The 17,032-nt window shown below is 40.6% G+C and overlaps 1 protein-coding gene across 1 annotated transcript; it reads left to right on the top strand.

The window, feature by feature from the left end:
- The first annotated feature begins 3,640 nt into the window (after nucleotides 1-3,640).
- On the top strand, nucleotides 3,641-16,311 carry LOC136298515 (protein-glutamine gamma-glutamyltransferase 6-like). The gene is made up of 13 exons (XM_066199255.1): nucleotides 3,641-3,693; nucleotides 5,599-5,772; nucleotides 5,977-6,216; nucleotides 9,910-10,028; nucleotides 10,278-10,403; nucleotides 10,557-10,737; nucleotides 10,975-11,110; nucleotides 11,491-11,594; nucleotides 11,689-11,931; nucleotides 12,586-12,903; nucleotides 13,876-14,039; nucleotides 14,699-14,823; nucleotides 15,862-16,311. Exons 1-13 carry the CDS (start codon nucleotides 3,687-3,689, stop codon nucleotides 16,010-16,012), a joined length of 2,088 nt encoding a protein of 695 aa, XP_066055352.1. The 5' UTR covers nucleotides 3,641-3,686; the 3' UTR covers nucleotides 16,013-16,311.
- Nucleotides 16,312-17,032: the final 721 nt, after the last annotated feature.

Raw genomic sequence — 17,032 nt, 5'->3', positions numbered from 1 at the left:
CTTAGAGACTCTTTGACTCATGTCTGTCTTTCTTTGGAATTAATTCCTCCTGGCTCCAGATGCCTCTGCACACACATTCATAAACTCATTGTTACATATTGAAAGCTTTATCCAGTGGACTTCCAAAGCAGTTTCTCCTTACTGGAACTGTGATACTACAACATAGTGAGGATGACTTACACTATTTATGTCATTTAGCTTTGTCTTTTTTGCTACAAATTATGTCCTGACATTTTCTTCTTTTTTTTTTTTTTAATTTTTTTTTCTAAATCACAGTGACCAAATGAGGCATAGGAAATGTTCAACAGGAATTTGGGTGGTGTCCAGTTTGAGAGCCATTCAACAAACACATTGGGACAATTGCCCAGCTCAGTGTACATATTTTAGCATGCTGATATTTTGCACTTGCTGAAAGTCTTCTTTGGGAATAAAAGGTAGGGTAATCTTAAGTCTGAGGGTATTTTGACTTGAGAAGAGTTAGGCATTCTTCACTATAGATTATGTGTCAGGAAGTCATCTCTTACATTCAAGTTTAGGACTGGTACAGGCTAAATGATGCATTCCAATGAAGTAGGTGTAGCCCAGTGAGTGACTTGGTTTATGGGCAATAATTGTGTGACAGTAAGTCAAGCTCTGACTGAAAATGACTGTGTAGGTAAAGTGGATGGAAAGCCAAGCTGCTGCTCTGGCACTGTTGGGCCAGAAAGCAATAAAATTTTACTGTAAATAAATAAACTCTGTGCCCCAACTTCCACTACCCTAAACAGGGTACTGTGACTTGTCACGGGGACTTTTCACTTGAGGAGCCCAAGCTCAGACTGTTTATAAAGTCTTTTGTCCTTGTAGCAGCAAAATTGCTTTAGAAGGGCACCTGCAGCCACCCTGGTTTCCTGCTGGCAGTCACAGGATGTCAGTACGAGACCACACTGGACATTAAATGGGATGAGCTACAGAGAGGCTGTGCAAGGAGCCCACAGTAATACCTTCTCTTTTTTCCTGGTGCTCCTCAAGGCTTGCCAGAGCCAAGAGCTCTCATTGTGTAAATCACAGATTCATAGAATGGCTTGAGTTGGAAGGGACCTCAAAGATAATGGTTCCACTCCCCCTGTTGTGGGCAGGGACACTTTTCACTAGACCAGGTTGCCCCATTCAAGCAGGTCTTGAACACTTCCAGGGAGGGGACAGTCACGGATCCTCTGGGCAACCTATGCCAGGGCCTCAGCACCCATACAGGGAAGAATTTTTTCCTAATATCCAATCTAAACCTACTCTGTGTCAGTTTGAAGCCATTCCCCCTTGCCCCATCACTACACACTCTTGTAACTAGTCTCTCTGCATCTTTCTGGTAGGTTCCCTTCAGGTACTGGCAGGCCATAATTAGATCACCCAAAAGCCTTCTCTTTTCCAGGCGGAAGAAACCAAATTCCCTCAGATTTCCTCACAGGAGAGAAGCTCCAGCCCTCTGATCATCTTGGTGGCCTCCTCCAGATTATGGTAAACCACAGTAGAAGTTCAAGTTCAAGTACAGCCTTGAGTTTGGAATGTAGATATAGACTTAATGACTTTTTACATCTCCTGTGTGTGAAACATCCAGACTGTGCTAAAGTCAAAGTGAATTGCATGAGCAGAAATGAGAGAAACCTTTAAATCAGACCTTACCCAGCAACATTCCCTACACATGAAGTTAATGGGTTTAAGTAAAAGACAACTCCAATACAGACTTAACGGAAGAGGTTCTGCAATGGGGATTTTTTTTGTGGAATTTAAACTAGTTCCTCTTGCTAGTAAAAAGTAGTACCATGACAATTGTAAGGTGGATTTAATTACTCTGGGGATATGAACAGTAGAAAAAAATATTAAGAAGATAAATGAAATCTAAAAGTTTTTCTCTGAAAGTTAGCAAATTGAACTGCAGTTCCAAGAGTCTGATACAAGGGAAAAAGGGGAACAAAGTATTTTGAACCATTTTGGATGATGGGTGGGTGGAACTGAGCTAGGAAAACACCTGCGAACACGTTCAGTCATTAGTCACTTAGGAACCATGACTGCTGCATTCCAAAGGGATTGCAACAGCAGCTGCTGCTGCTTTGCTGTGGTGAAGTTGAGACTGGCAGGTGCCAGTTTGGGATGTAGGCCAGTCTGAGAGAGGTTCTGGTGGCTCGCTGAGCACCACTGTGGGCGTGCCTTGCAGAGGTAAAGGAGGTGGTTGCAGCCAAGACAGAAAAAGTGTTCCGAGATTTAATTACGTATGTGAGCAGCAAGGAAGAAGAAAGGAAACAGTCAAATGCCAGTGGGAGCAATGTGTAACATCTGAGGCAATCACTGTAAGTACTGAACGCCTGAACTTAAAAACTGGTCGATGCGGTTTGTCACTAGGGCTCTGTGTGAAGACCGGGTAACATCAGAGGCTTGTGGCTCTTATGGTTTCCAAGGAATATGAATTAAGGAAAAGAGAAAAAGACCAACTGAAGTAGCTCTGGACAGCAATCAAACCCATTTGAGGTGATTCCCGGAACAAGCCTTGACAGCCTGAACATCCTGGAAACTTCCAAGGGAAGGAAGAACTGCTGAATTATAATGTAAGTGGAGATGTGCTGTGCCAGATGTACTGCTGCCTAGTGGGAAAAGCTTTCATGTTTTTCTTTGGGATAGGGCTAGCATGACTGTCATATCAGTAAGTACTCTTAAACTTTGTAATAGGAAAACAAATTTTCTCAAAAAGTTACAAAGAAGCCTGTCTTGTAAAATCAACCTTAGAAACAGCTGCTGGAGCTTAACTTTTTCTATTTCAGTTGGTCTTTCTTTGTCTGTAACTTAAAATTCAGACTAATTTATTTTTAAGTCTACTGAGTGCTAAAACATGATCAGTGGGGCTGCAGAACCTTAAGCAGACAATCCTCTTCAAAACTACATAATTTTATTATTTGTACTCTTTTACAAAGTGATGATACAAAACCAAAAGTAAATATATTCATAAATCCAAAAAGAAATATAGTCATGGTTGTTAAAACAGGCTTAAAGTTTGTGCTCACAAAAAGTACTCAAGGTTATTAGTTTGTGAGTTCTTTTTGAAATAAAACTTTTGGGAAATATTAATATATGGAGCTAACTTAACAGGTAAACAGATACTTGTTTCTAGTGGGAGCTAATAATTTTATTTGTCAGAGGGTATTTTACATAATATTAGACCAAAAAAACCCCTCTGATACCAACCCACAGCTATTGGACAAACCCAGAAGTGATATTAACCAACATGGAAGTTAAGTCATCAGGAAATGCTTCTTTTTCCTTCAGACAGCTTTTACGTCCCACCACACTCCCCATTTCCTCATCCTTAAAGATAACTTATTCATGGCACACCTATTATCTTTGTAGGAAGTTCTTCTTGTCTTGGGATTCAAGAGCATGCATTTCCTCTGAGTAAATAATTTTGGTATCTCCTCCCATAATTACACCCACGTTGAGTAGGAACTCTGGCATTAGACAGATATATATTATAGGAACTGGTTAATTCGTTTGACAACTTTACAGGTATTAATAACAACTGCTAAGTACCTCTCCCTTCTCTCAAATTTCAGCTGACAGCACGAAAAGATTGCTGGGCTTTTTCTTCTTATGATTGATGTGACTTCGACATCCTTGAAGAACAAAGTAGAAGTTGTATGCAATTCTCATAAGCTGAGGGAATGGCAGGTGAGTTCTGCAAGTCATTTGCTTCCCTTCAGCAGGTATTTACTCAGGGCTGTTTCCTCAGGATTCATGCCCTGTAGGTATCTGCTCAGATTTCTTATCTGAAGGTAATTTTATATTGTAATTTGTTCTTGCAGTTCATTTTCAAAGTTTCAGTGTTGTTATTACTAAGACTTGTTTGAGAATAATTTTTGAGCTAAACAGAGAATATTGGGACAGGGAGAAGAAAAGAAATTTTCATTACTTCAAAAGGCACAATTTTTTAAATGCTTTGTCAGAGATGTGTTATGCTTGGTATTAACAAAATTTGTGCAATCCGTTCTAATGGAGCTGTGAGCATGGAACCTATAGATGGGAATTCAAAGATACATTAAAACCCTACCGAAGGAAAAGAGTAATGAGAGTATCTCTGCTTTTTCAAGTTTAAAATGAAGATAATTATTGAGATGGGCAATTGCAAAGCAGGGCTCTTTCTCATTTAATGCTGGAAAAAACATTTACAAATCAGTTTTGTAGGGAGAGCAGCAACTAACTGCATTTTGCTGTTGCCCATATATTCATGCTAAAAATTCTCCTTTTCGGCCCATCAATACTTTCTCACATTACCTCTTTGTGATTTTAAACTACTAGAAAAAAAATTCTTCCTTGAATGTAATTATAACAATTTTTTGTATAAATTAGTTTTACTTTTACCTCCTCTTCAAGGATTAGATGTAAATTGTGGTTTAATATGCAGCTATATTGTTTCATATCTGACTTAGTATTTCACTGATAAGCTCTATGGTCTAGACCTAGAAGCATGTTTGAAGATCCCTACAATAATATTACATAGGCATTAATCCATCCTTTACATCCTATTCTTTTTGTTGTTATTATTGTTTTCTTTTGATTTCCCTTTAAAATGGTGGTGGTCTAAGTTTCCCCATCCTGTCCCCATTCCCCCCACCTCCAACCTCATTGCATTTATGACACTGACCTTAATAAAAATTATTTAAAAGAGCTTTCACCAAGGTACTTGCCCTAAGCATTTATCAAAACTTGAAACACAATGCTCCAGGTGTATTTTGTAGAGTCCCCCGGGGCAGATAGAAACACAGAAGGTGTTTCTCAGCATTCTCAAAGACAGCATAACTGCTCAGGTTTGAGCACAGCAGCAAAACAGGGAAGAGAAAATAATCTGCAAAGAATATCATATACATATTTGCTTGCCAAAAAGGCAGTTTGAGGTGTCAGGAACCACTTTAAGGGGTTTAAACCACAGACCATAATAACAGCATACGTGCAGAAGGACAAAATATCACAGAACTCCAAGCACACTGCAAGAATTCTTCTATGCCATGAAGTTACTGCCTACTAGAAGAGGAACTTCAGTGGTCCAGTTCTCACTTTGAACAGAGACAGATGGATTGATTTATCAAAAGCTTCAGCATGTCCTCAAATACCTCTTGTTCATCCACATAAGACAGATGATCTCTAACTATGCATTTTTCCTTGCATCTAGGCCAAATGGCATCAGGATCTAAGCAGGAAATTAAGATGTCCTAGTTGCCATTCCTGTGATCCTAAAAATATGTATGTTGAAAACACAGAGGGGCTACAGGTCACTTTCTTTGGTGTTGATTATCAAATGACACCAATTTGCCCCTGTAAATTTCTTTGTAAGTCCAGTGGTAAAAGAGCATCCAACCCTGTATAGGAAGTACATAAGTACTCTGTATGAGGGCTCTTTAGCCAAACCCAAGGAAAGATTTCCATTATTGACCAATAGACTTAATTTAATGGGGCATTTGCTTTTTAGTTGTACTTCCTCCCACAAAAAGTAATTGTTCTTAGTAACCTCATCATGCCACTAAACAGCAAATGACCTCATGCCAGTTGCTTCTTCATGACTTTTCTTGTGTTTTACAGATCTGACCCCAACACACATCAGCTGGCAGCCATCAGTGAACGCAGCCAACCACCACACTGACAGATATGCCAACACCGAGCTGACTGTGAGGCGAGGACAACCCTTCAATATCACCCTGTACTTCAACAGACCGAGGCAGAATGGGGAGACCCTAGGATTTGTCACTGAAATAGGTAACATTCCCAAGGCTTAATCCATGTTCTCAGAGAGCTGTAATCTTTATTCCTTGTAGTTCTCTCCTTATTCTATTTAGAGACGGGATTTTTCTGCCTGTGTTTTTAATGCTTCCCAAACCCCAATGTGCTCAATTTCAAGTGTGAGGTTAATGCTGAAACCACACTCTGGAATGGAAACCAGTGAGTCCTTCTTTCTGGCAGGACCATCCCCCTCGGAATCTCATCGCACAAGGGCAGCATTTAACCTCTCTGAGGCGGTGGGCAGTGGCTGGAGTGCTGCCCAAGGACCCAGCGACTCTGCAGCCATGAACTTCACAATATCCAGCCCAGCCAACGCTGTCATTGGGCGATACAACCTCTCCCTCCTGGTCACCTCAGGGAACAAGATCTTCTCCAGATACCTGGGCCAGTTTGTGTTACTCTTCAACCCTTGGTGCCCAGGTAGGTGCCAATGCCTTTGCTCTTGAACATAGCTGACCTTGTTGCTTTCCTACCCGCACAGGGTTGCTCACTTGAGTTATCTCTCTCTGGGTCTCCAGAGGCTGCAATCTTGGCCCTGTGCTCAGAGATCTGGTTTCACTACATTAAAAAGCTGCTGCCACCACCCCACCTGCTTTGTACCCTAACAAAATATGCTCTATGGGATTATAACACAGACTCTTCAGAACTGAGCAGATCACTTCTTCTGTAGACAAGGGCTTCTCTGGGCAAACTCTTCTAGTGTATCACTGCCCTCTGGTAAAGAATTTCTTCCTAAAAGCTAATCTGAATCTCTCCCTTTTTAGGTTGTAACAGCTCCCCATTGTCCTATCACTCTCAGCCCATGCAAAGTATTGCTCTCCCTCCTTTTTAAGCCCCTTCAGGCACTGGCAGGCTGCAATGAGGTCTCCCTGGAGCCTTCCCTTCCTCAGGCTGAACACTCCCAGCTCTCCCAGCCTGGCTCCAGAGCAGAGGGCTCCAGACCTCAGAGCAGCTCTGTGGCCTCCTCTGGAAGCTCTAACAGGTCCACATCTTCCTTGTGCTGAGAACCCCAGAACTGGATGCAGTGCTCCAGGTGGTGTCTCACAAAAGAGAGGGGGGAAACTCCTCTTCCTCAACCTGCTGCCCACCCCTCTGTTGGTGCAGCCCAGGATGGGGTTGGCATTCTGGGCAGCAAGCACACACTGCTGGCTCCTGTCCAATTCCCGTGTTCTTCATTTGGGGTTGAAAATGGACATCTCTTGTTGATCCAGCTTTTCATCTCTGCATTTCTTCTGCAGCATGCTGAGGCGGCAAATTTCTAACCTCATATTTTGCAACTATGCAATAGTCTAGAAACCTAGATTAGCCTGAAAACATGACAGTCTAGTGTTAAGAGAACTCTTAGCCATCCCAGTGAGTAAACAGCTTATAAAAGAAAAGTAGCCACAATCATCCACTATTTTTTTCCATGACCATATGTTAGTCAAGAGCCACTAAGAAATGCGTCAATAGCCAAGATGAAAAAAGCTGCTAATTAGCTCAGCAAGTCCTGGAAGACAGAAATAATTATACAAATATGTTCAGGAAACTCAGACCATCTCTGTACAGTCCTGAGGGAAAAAACCTCCCCAGGAACTCCTGAAAATAATTTGTGTGTAACTTGTAATTGATGGAAACCACACTGCAGGGACAGCAATATTTGACAGCTCCTGAACTGGAACACCAGCGTGGCAATGGTACTCAAGAGACTAAACTCTTCTCAGATGAAAACAGAAAAATTACGCTGTGCCCATTACAATTTCAACCTAATGATTTTGCAGAAGAGTCCTCCAGATTTCCCAAATGCAATGGCTACTGACAGATCAAAGGGAGTATCCTTAATGCTGAATGAAGGATGCTGCTGAATAAGTTCTGCAGAGTGCAACAGTTCCCTGATCCTGAAAAACAGGAACAGATTCAGTTTGAGGGTATGTCACCACTATTGTAAGCGTCATAGCAGAAGGGAAATGGGAAATTTATTTTCTTGGCAAAGGATAAATAGCAAATCTGGTCTGTAGATATGGTTCCAGGTGGAAGATTAGTCCTTAAGCTGAGGAATACAGAAATTAATTCATTAACTGTAATATCAATAAAGAACTACTTATAAGAAAACAGTCAGGACTAGAGATGAAAGAAAAAACACTGGATTGAAAAAAGCTACTAGAGAGTGGATCCTTAAGTGTCATCTGAAAAAACACTCAGATCAAATAGTTCATCGCTGACTTTGACATTCTGACATTAAACAGTATTGTCCATGCCCAGATGGGCTGGAACAACTGGCTGACCTTAGAGAGTGGAGAAGGTGAGAAGAAATAATATATAACAATAGGAAATACAAGACCACACCTCTAGGGAGAAATAACAATGATTTCGGTGACAGACTTATCACCTGGAAATCATGAAGCATGCTTTCACAAGCCCTTCTTAATCAAAGAACAAGAACCAAAGTGAAATGGCCCTGAAAAAGGAAAATGCAATCTTAAGCTGTATAAGAGAAAACAGTTAGTCAGATTTAAATGTTAATGCCATTGGATGAGATGACAAGAATTAAACCATGTTCAGTGAAGGGTTACTAGGATAAATGAACACATGAAAAATCTTCTGGACCAAAAAATAATAATAAAAAAAAATTAGCTTAGCAAGCTATAAACGTTTATTGAGCGCACATAAACCTTAGGGGAAAAAAAATGTTCTTCAAGTGATTATACAAGGACATTTAGATTGCTCAGAATAATAAACTCACAGGTTCTAGAAGGATCTTAGAAAGTCATCTAGTCCCACACCAGGGCTATAAGGCAGGATCAGTTCAGCATTTAGGTCATTCCTGAGAAGTCTTGAATTCCTTCTTAATGACCAGCCATTAGGGAAGCTCCAGCACTTCCCATGGCAATTCCCTCCAATAAAACACAAACCTTTCTATTAGATCTTTATCCTATTAACCAACCAAATCTTTCTTGGTTCAACTTCACTATACAATTTCTCCTCCTACTTATGATAGACACCAAGAATAGATTTTATTTCCCCCTGCCCCATCCTCTTCACAAGAATTTCTGGAATTGATTGCAATGCTTGTCCCATTCCTCACCCACATTTTCTTCCTACCTTAAATAATTCTGAGTTAATTCATACTTCAGATTTTCAGGAATGCTGAGCATTCTTAGTGCTCCTCCCACTTTTTCCAACTGGTCCACATCTTGAAGTGCAGCACCTGAAACTACACACAGATCTCCATGTCCATGCTACCCCAAAACCTCAGGAATCAACAGTGATGATACTATTTTTAAAAAGTGTGGACAAAAACCACAAAAATAGATTTATATCACACGATACAATTTTTAAAATAAACTGCAATCTTTTTATTTGCCGGCAGGGAAGGATGGGAAGTTCCTATAGGAAGGTAAAGAAGTTGATTCAATAAAATAGAAAAGCTGATCTTTTTGTATGTATTTCTTGAAATCCTGAACCTTTTAGAAAATATCTTTAAACATTATAGAAATAAAAGCAGAGCTAAGCAGATATTGAAACCTGAAGAGTGGCCAAAACAACCTAAACATCTGTGGGAACCAATGCTTTCATGGCAGCTAAAAACTGTGCCATAAACTTGGAAAAACAATGAGGAACAATGAACTCCAAGTGAGTGGCTGAGCAGGTTATCCTAGTAACATTCCTGATAGGACTTTGGATCAGGCAAGCAAAGGTCTACATTTAGGAATCTTAAAACAAGACAAACACATCTGGAAAAGAGAGAAAAATTCCATCTGTGTGGTTCTTTTCAAATATCTGTTCCACTTCTAACTACCCTGAGATGACAGAAAAATGTGGTGAGCTAGCCTGGACTACTGTCTGTCTTTCTCACAAAGACATAATGTGCAGACAGGGGACATTTAGGTAATATACAAGGCTACACTAAAAGTAGGAGAAAAAAGTTAAGTAATATAATATGGATCTTTCTTTCACCTCCCACACCATCCCTAGCCATATATAAAAACAGACATTATCACTGAACTGAACCTGTTCATGGAGCTGTAACAATTCCAATTTGCAAATAGAAGTTTTCTCCTTGCTAAATCAGGACAAAAAATGTGAAAGGTGGCTGGTATTCTCAGCTTTAAGTCTGCCCATCTTGGTTTTCAGGTGATGATGTCTACATGTCCAATGAAAATGAGAGACAAGAATATGTTCTAAATGAAAATGGAATAATCTTTGTAGGCAATGCAAGGTACATTGAAGCAAGAGGGTGGTATTATGGACAGGTAAGTCACAAGGAATTCATTCAGACTCTCATTCTGTCTCCTACAGCCTTTATCTTACCATTATTTGCTGTTTATATAGTAACTGCACAAACCTGGGTAGCCTTACTTGTGGTTTGCTCAGTGTGCCCCACTGTCCCTATCACCTTTGGGCTGGGATATCTCAGAAAGGAGGAACTGCAGTAAAATCTCCTTTAATTCTGTTTGAGAAACCATCCATTTTCTTAAAAAACATATCTTATCTGATCACAGTTTCAAGACCTTCTAAACATCTGTCTCACCATGCTTGATCTGAGCCTGTACTACCGTCAGGACCCAGCCATGGATGTGTCACGAAGAGGAGATCCTAAATATGTGGGCCGAGTAATCAGTTCTATGGTAAGACACGGACAACTTAACCCCAACCTCACATGAGTTAGCAGAAAGCACCACTGAGACTCAGCCCCCTGCACCCTAGGCAATAGAATGAGCTAGGTACAGTGCATTACAGACAATTCATTTTGTGCATTCTGTCCACTGACCTCTTTTTAGATCAATGGAAATGATAACGACAATGGAGTTCTCCTGGGAAAGTGGCAAGGAAGTTTCCACTCGCACGAGAACCCATCCAGATGGGATGGCAGCGTGGTGATCCTCAAGAAATGGCGTCAAGACAACTACAGACCTGTTCAGTACGGCCAGTGCTGGGTTTTTGCAGGTGTGATGTGTACAGGTAAGCTGTAAGGATAGAGGACTGGGGTGAAATGGAGTCATCTGGGACCTCCGCTTTTATCAAAGCTACAAAGCAATAATTTCTACAAAAGGAACAGTGCTGTGAAGACCACTAATGCTGAAGAGTCACAAAATATTTAGACACTTTGTTTCTCGGATATTTGTAATCGTTGAACTAAAGGTGTGTGGGTTCTGTTGCATTTCGTGCTTGTTTGTTTTTTTATAAAATATATTTCAGTTTTGAGGTGCTTGGGGATTCCAACTCGTTTGGTTTCAAATTTTAACTCTGCTCATGACGTGGATAGAAACCTGAGTATCGATAAATACTATGACAGCTCTGGAAGGAGTCTTAATATCGGCAAGGATTCCACATGGTAAATATAATTTCTTCCCTCTCACCAACAACAATAGAGAAGCTCTAGGAGACTTAAAAACATGAGCACTAGTAGTACAAAAGCAACGGAGTGGGCAAAATGTAATACAGCCATCTAAATTAACACTGCAGATATCCATTTGGAAAATAAACAAACAAACAAACAACATACTTAATGATTTTCTCCCTCCCTGCCCTGAGGTCTATACCTCAAAAGCAGGCAGTAAATCTGTCCTTTGAAAGAGGTACTGTAACTTGACAGTTTGTGTCTCAGTTTAGAGTTTAGAATTTAAAAAAAAAAAAAAATCACTACCCTTCTCCAGTTGGAAGTTTCATGACTCTGTATTATCGTGCTTTTTAGACATTGTTCTTTGTCTCCAGGGATTACCATGTCTGGAATGAAAGCTGGTTCATTCGCCCAGACCTGGGAAGATCATACAGTGGGTGGCAGGTTTTAGATGCAACTCCACAAGAACAAAGCAGAGGTAACAGCCTAAGTTCTCAGCCTCACTTAAAAGTCCTTCTCCAAACTGAGCACGACTAATAAAATTTAACCTTTATTTTTTTTCCACATTTTAGGAATTTTTCAGTGTGGCCCTGCATCTGTCTTAGCCATCAAAGAAGGTGAAGTAGACCTCGATTATGACACCTTGTTTGTGTACTCAGAGGTGAACGCTGACTGCAACAGATGGATTGTGTACAATGATGGAACTAAGAAAAGAGTTTATTGTGATACTGAAATCATTGGCAGGTCTATCAGCACCAAAGCTGTGGGCAGCAATGGCCGTGTGGATGTCACTGCTAACTACAAATATCCAGAAGGTAGAGGAATTAGCACAAATGATCTCCTATTATTGCCTGAATCTTTGGTGCTGGGAAGCTACAATGGGTAACGTGCTCAGTTTAAACATCTCTCCCCTGCCTTCAAAAAATATTTCTGCCAGTTCAGATTACTTTCTGAATACAATGGGTGTTATATTTCTGGGTTTATGTATTCAGTAGCTTCCTTATTAAGGGACAATACAAAATATACTTTAGTCCCCTCCACAGAAGTGTAAAATATAATGCATACACAAAACAGGGCTATAAAATACATTTTACTACCCAAGGCAGACAAACCCTCAGGGATTCACTCCTCAGTGTTTTAGTGCAACCATATTTAATACAGAGGCTGGTTGTCATCAGATCAGCAGGGTATCACTTAGCACACTACTGCATGTTCTGACCAGAGAAAAAGAAATCTCACTCCTAAACAAATACAAATGCATCATATTTCATTTTAGTGATTTATTCACCTTGTAACGGTATATCCCCTGTGAAAAACCTGAATGGAGGCTTAATGAAGATACAGGGAGCTTTTAGGTATGGCATATTTCTGAGTGCTGCTGATACCCTGTATTGGTCTGAATACCTTTACACAGAAGAAGTGCATTTGCAACAAAAGTAGAATTTTACTTGTTTCTCTGCTTCCACCAGGTTCTGCTGAGGAAAGACGAGTCTATAAAAAGGCCTTGGCTAAGATATTGGGAACAAGTGTCTCAGAAGGGCGCACAGACTCTCTTGCAGGAAGACCTTCAGAGACAATGAGAAACCCTGGGATTGCTGGGAAATTCAAGCTGGCTGAACCTCCAGTTTTTGGCAAAGACATTAACCTAATCCTGGTCCTCAACAACCTCTCCTCCGACCGCAAGAGCGTGAGGGTGGACATGAGTGCCTCCACCATCCTGTACACAAGGAGAGCAGTGGCAGAGATCCTGAAGGCAGCCACATCTGTGGAACTTGGTCCTAAACAAGGTAACTTTTAGTGTCCCTATGGAGCCAATATAGCTCTGTTCTTAGCCACAGGAAGGCAACTAGAAGAAAGAAGCATCAGTATCATACCTGTATCAGCTTTGTAGTGCATCCTACTCATTCCACCTCTTGGTAGCATTGTTTATGAGTCCATTTTACATTATTTTTTTTCCCTCTGAAAATTTTCCCTAGTTCAAGCATTAATTGGATGTCTCATGAAATGTTACATAGAAGGCTACACTTGCGTTATAGCTCCAGAAGCAGCACTATGTGTGTGTGTCATGGTTTCTATATGTATATATGTGCATGTGTGTGTGGTGATTATTATATAGGAACACATCTTACTCTTAAAAAGTAAAAAATGTCTGATTTGTGCCTTCTGGCACTCAACAGGCAACACATGAAAAGAAATCAACTAGGAAAAGGTTTAAAAATTACAGCGAAACTCTGTGTCTCTTTTGAAGAGTCAAGACTATTGAAATTATTATAGAGATCTTTTTCATCCCCAGGGGCTACAAAGATAAACATTTTTCCCAAACACAGCAGAAAAGTTGTAGGACTGCAATGAGCAGCTGACCAGGTCACTTGAAAAGGAACTCTGTGAAACTTGACCCAAACTTTCTTCTCGACTGAGGTAAAATAAAGAGGATATAAGGAGGGAATAGATTGAAATGGTTATACCTCTAATCATAAGAAATACAAAGAGTCAGGAGTCCAGTGAAATGCAGATGAGCAGACTCCCTCAGTTTCAGGCCAAAATCCTCTATTCAAAACTGTAAGGGTCAAATGAGTTAAAGTAGGCAAGGATCACCAAAAGAGGGAAATACACAATCAGTCTCACAAGAAGGAAATATAAACAAACTCCACTACCATCTTTTTTCTCTTGAGTAATTAATAAAACCCCTCACTATAACTCTTTTTCCTTTAGCTTGCTTTGAAAATGTAATGGTTCCTAAATATATATCTGAATTCCAGGGAAGCATATCCGGGTAAAGATCCCTTATACTCATTATGGAAGATATCTGACTACTGACAAAAGGATCCAAGTTACTGCTTTGTGTGAAGTCATGCGCACGAACGGGCTGAAGCTGCTGGTGGAGAAGACAATCATTTTAGAGGACACAAACATCATCATTAAGGTGAACAATTTTCTCCCTGATGTTCTGAGCAGATGCTAAAATGTCTTTCTGGAGCTCAGATCTTAGAATGAGAATCTGGGGAAAAATGCATTACTTTTAGGCTGCCGTTTCAGATGTTGTTCCAAAATTCTGCCTGCTTGAACTGAGAATGCAACGATGTGAGAGACCAGTTCTGGACCTTGGCCTGAATTTGCCCCATTTTTCAGAACAGCTCTGTTACCTTTTCTTTTTCCCAGTCACAAGCCACTGCCTTATGTTCCACTTGTTTTCATTCCATATATTGGCAAGTGCTTGTGTTGTTCTTAAGGAGCTTTGCCAAAATACAGATTTAAACCCTTCATTCTAACCAGTGCTAGGCCATATTGTTTTAGCACTTTAATCCTAATCAATGATGGGCCAAAAAAGAAAAAAAAGCCACCCAACAACCAAAAGGTCAGACAGGTTTCATGGGGTACGTCTGTGTAACCAGGGCTCTATTTTCACTGAAATTATGCACAAAATATTGTAGACAGCTGGACAGCCTTATTGAGCTAAGCCATGTCCAGCTTCAAACCTTAGGAAAGTGAATGTTTGTCAGCTAAATGCCACTTGCTCCACTGAATTCTGACTCCAGGGAAGCGTAAACCAGAGAGTGATCAGAGATGTGTTTTGTCCCTCAGCTCCCCCGGAGGATTGTGGTGAACAGAGCTGTGTCTCTGGAGATCTCCTACGCCAACCCCCTGCCCGAGCCCGTGAGCCGCTGTGTGCTGCTGGTGACGCTGATGAACCAACAGGTCAAGATAAAGTAAGTGCAAGCTGCAGCAAACACTCACTGCTTCTAACATGACCAACAGCATGTCTAATTTCTCAACCAGAAAGAAGGAGAAAAAACCCCACACTTGACTTGTCTTTTTTTAAAATTTTCTATTTCTGAAAACAAAAATGCCACCAAATATATATAGATATATGATTCTTTAATCATGTGGTGTTTTTTCCACATAGAACTTCTCTCACAACTCAAACTTGCTAACATTCTTCTTTTCTGGAAAGCAAATGCACATGTTCAATTCTTTTGTCTCTCAGCAACTTACTCTACAGTTTGGCTTTCTGGTTTTATTTTCATATTAAATACCCTGATATTACAAAGATAATTAGGCTAAAGCAAACAAGTCAGACACTCCCCTTGGTTCAGACCAAACAGAAAGTTGCTCTGTTCTCCTTTAAAGCAGGAAAAACTTGCCTTTTCAAAACATAAAAGCTAATTGTTCCTTCCCCCACCCCCGACTCTACTGCTTTATGGATCAGCTCAGAGTAATAGTTTGTATTTCCTAAAGCTCCTTCTATTGTAAAACAGCCTGACTTGCTTTGACTGTAGAACTATTTGGACTTAATAATCCATAAAACCAAGGAAAAACCTTATTCCAGTAAAAGACAAAGCCAATTTAGGTTAAAAGGAGATACAAACCAAAGCACAATGGCCATTAGAAAAATCTTTATTGCCAAAATGGATATGAACCAAGCAGGCATTGGACAGAGCACTGACCTTTGACTTCAGAGTTTTTCTATTCTGAGTTTGTGCTGACTATCCAAATTTGCATCCAGCCCTAAAATGGAGCTGTGACATTGCACCTCTCTTTGCCATAATTCCATTTGAGTGTAAAGGAAGATGGTACTGTCCTTTCTCATTTCTTAACCTACACAAAGCCTCAAACCCTAAGTAATTCTCAAACCCCAGGGCTGGGTCTCAAGTAACTGCAGTTTCTGTTTCTTGGGAATCTCATAAAAGACAATGCAAGCCTGAACTAAATTATTTCTTCTCTTTTTCTATTATTTTTTTTTCCAGTTTGGCACCACTGGCACCGAGGGAGAGATCAAAAATTTATTTTGAGTTCACACCTCGAAGGGTTGGGCCCTTACAGCTGCAAGTAGATTTCTCTTGTGACAAATTTTCACACGTTAAGGGATTTGTAACAATTGCAGTAGCACCTGCATAATGTGATGGAATCAACCTTCCATTTCAGCATAAACACAGCAAGACACTCTCCTCTGTATAGGGACAGTGGTGGCAGAAAGGAACTTTGCACAAAATTTGTCACCTCTTACACTGCAAAGGAATCAAATCTGCTTTCATGGTGCTTAACTATTTAGTCTCTAATTGTATTTTTCTTTCCTCCCACCCCCTGACAAAAGAAAAAAATGAAGCCCCTTCTTTGTAGAAGTAGTTTCACTGTTTTTAAATCTCATTCTGTTAAGCTCCCAGTTTTGAATTTTCCCTCAGATAAATAATACAATTTCTTTTCAACCACATTCTAATTGTCAGCAATAAATAAAAATCATTCTCAACTCTATTGTTTTGTAATGATTTATATATTCCATGGGGGTATTATGAGAAATCACAAGACTGAGGAAAAGTTCTTTTTTCTTCATTTCACATGCCATTAACCTAGAAAAGTGCAACATTTCCTTCATAGTTCACCTAATTTCTGTATTTGTGACACCTATAGTTCTATGAATGGGGGGGGAAAAAGCCTAGAGAAGCTGGGAAAAGTGATGCTTGGGGTCCATGGCAGTATTTGTGTAGCCTGTGGGCACAGGCCTGTCACTGAGTGGAGAACACATGCACATATTCAAAACAGTAACTTATTTCTTAGGCAGCCTGAAGGAGTCCCAGGCACCACAAAGCATGGGGAGGGTGTGGCAGCCCAACAGCACAGGGTAAATAACTCTTCTTTCCCACCAGTGTAAGGTCACTGAGGACAAGGAACACACTTGTCTTCAAAACCTTCCCCGTGGCTCACTCAGGGGCAGCCCAGACCCCACACTTGTCAGTGTCTGCTCTGACAAGAGACAGAAGCCTCTTTTGTGGGTTCCCAATCCCAGCATTTCCAGGTACCAGGTCTCCCCTGGAACCCACCTTTGAGTAGCTGTAGGGCTTCCTTGTTCCTGCAGCCTCTCCAGGGCTGCTGTGACAGGTAATGACTGACCAGGTACAGGAGCTGCCAGGTCACCTTCAG

This window comes from Chamaea fasciata, unplaced genomic scaffold (assembly GCF_029207755.1).
Source record: "Chamaea fasciata isolate MVZ Bird 193981 ecotype frontalis unplaced genomic scaffold, bChaFas1.0.hap1 SCAF_17, whole genome shotgun sequence".
In the NCBI taxonomy this organism is placed as follows: Eukaryota; Metazoa; Chordata; class Aves; order Passeriformes; family Sylviidae; genus Chamaea; species Chamaea fasciata.
Note: the sequence above shows the minus strand (reverse complement) of the source record. Positions and strands in the feature narration are given on the sequence as shown.

Excerpts from the sequence above, each read along its gene's own strand:
- LOC136298515 (XM_066199255.1), top strand. Across the intron at positions 5,773-5,976 it reads AGGATTTGTCACTGAAATAG|GACCATCCCCCTCGGAATCT; the intron begins GTAACATTCCCA and ends TCTTTCTGGCAG. Across the intron at positions 6,217-9,909 it reads CTTCAACCCTTGGTGCCCAG|GTGATGATGTCTACATGTCC; the intron begins GTAGGTGCCAAT and ends CTTGGTTTTCAG.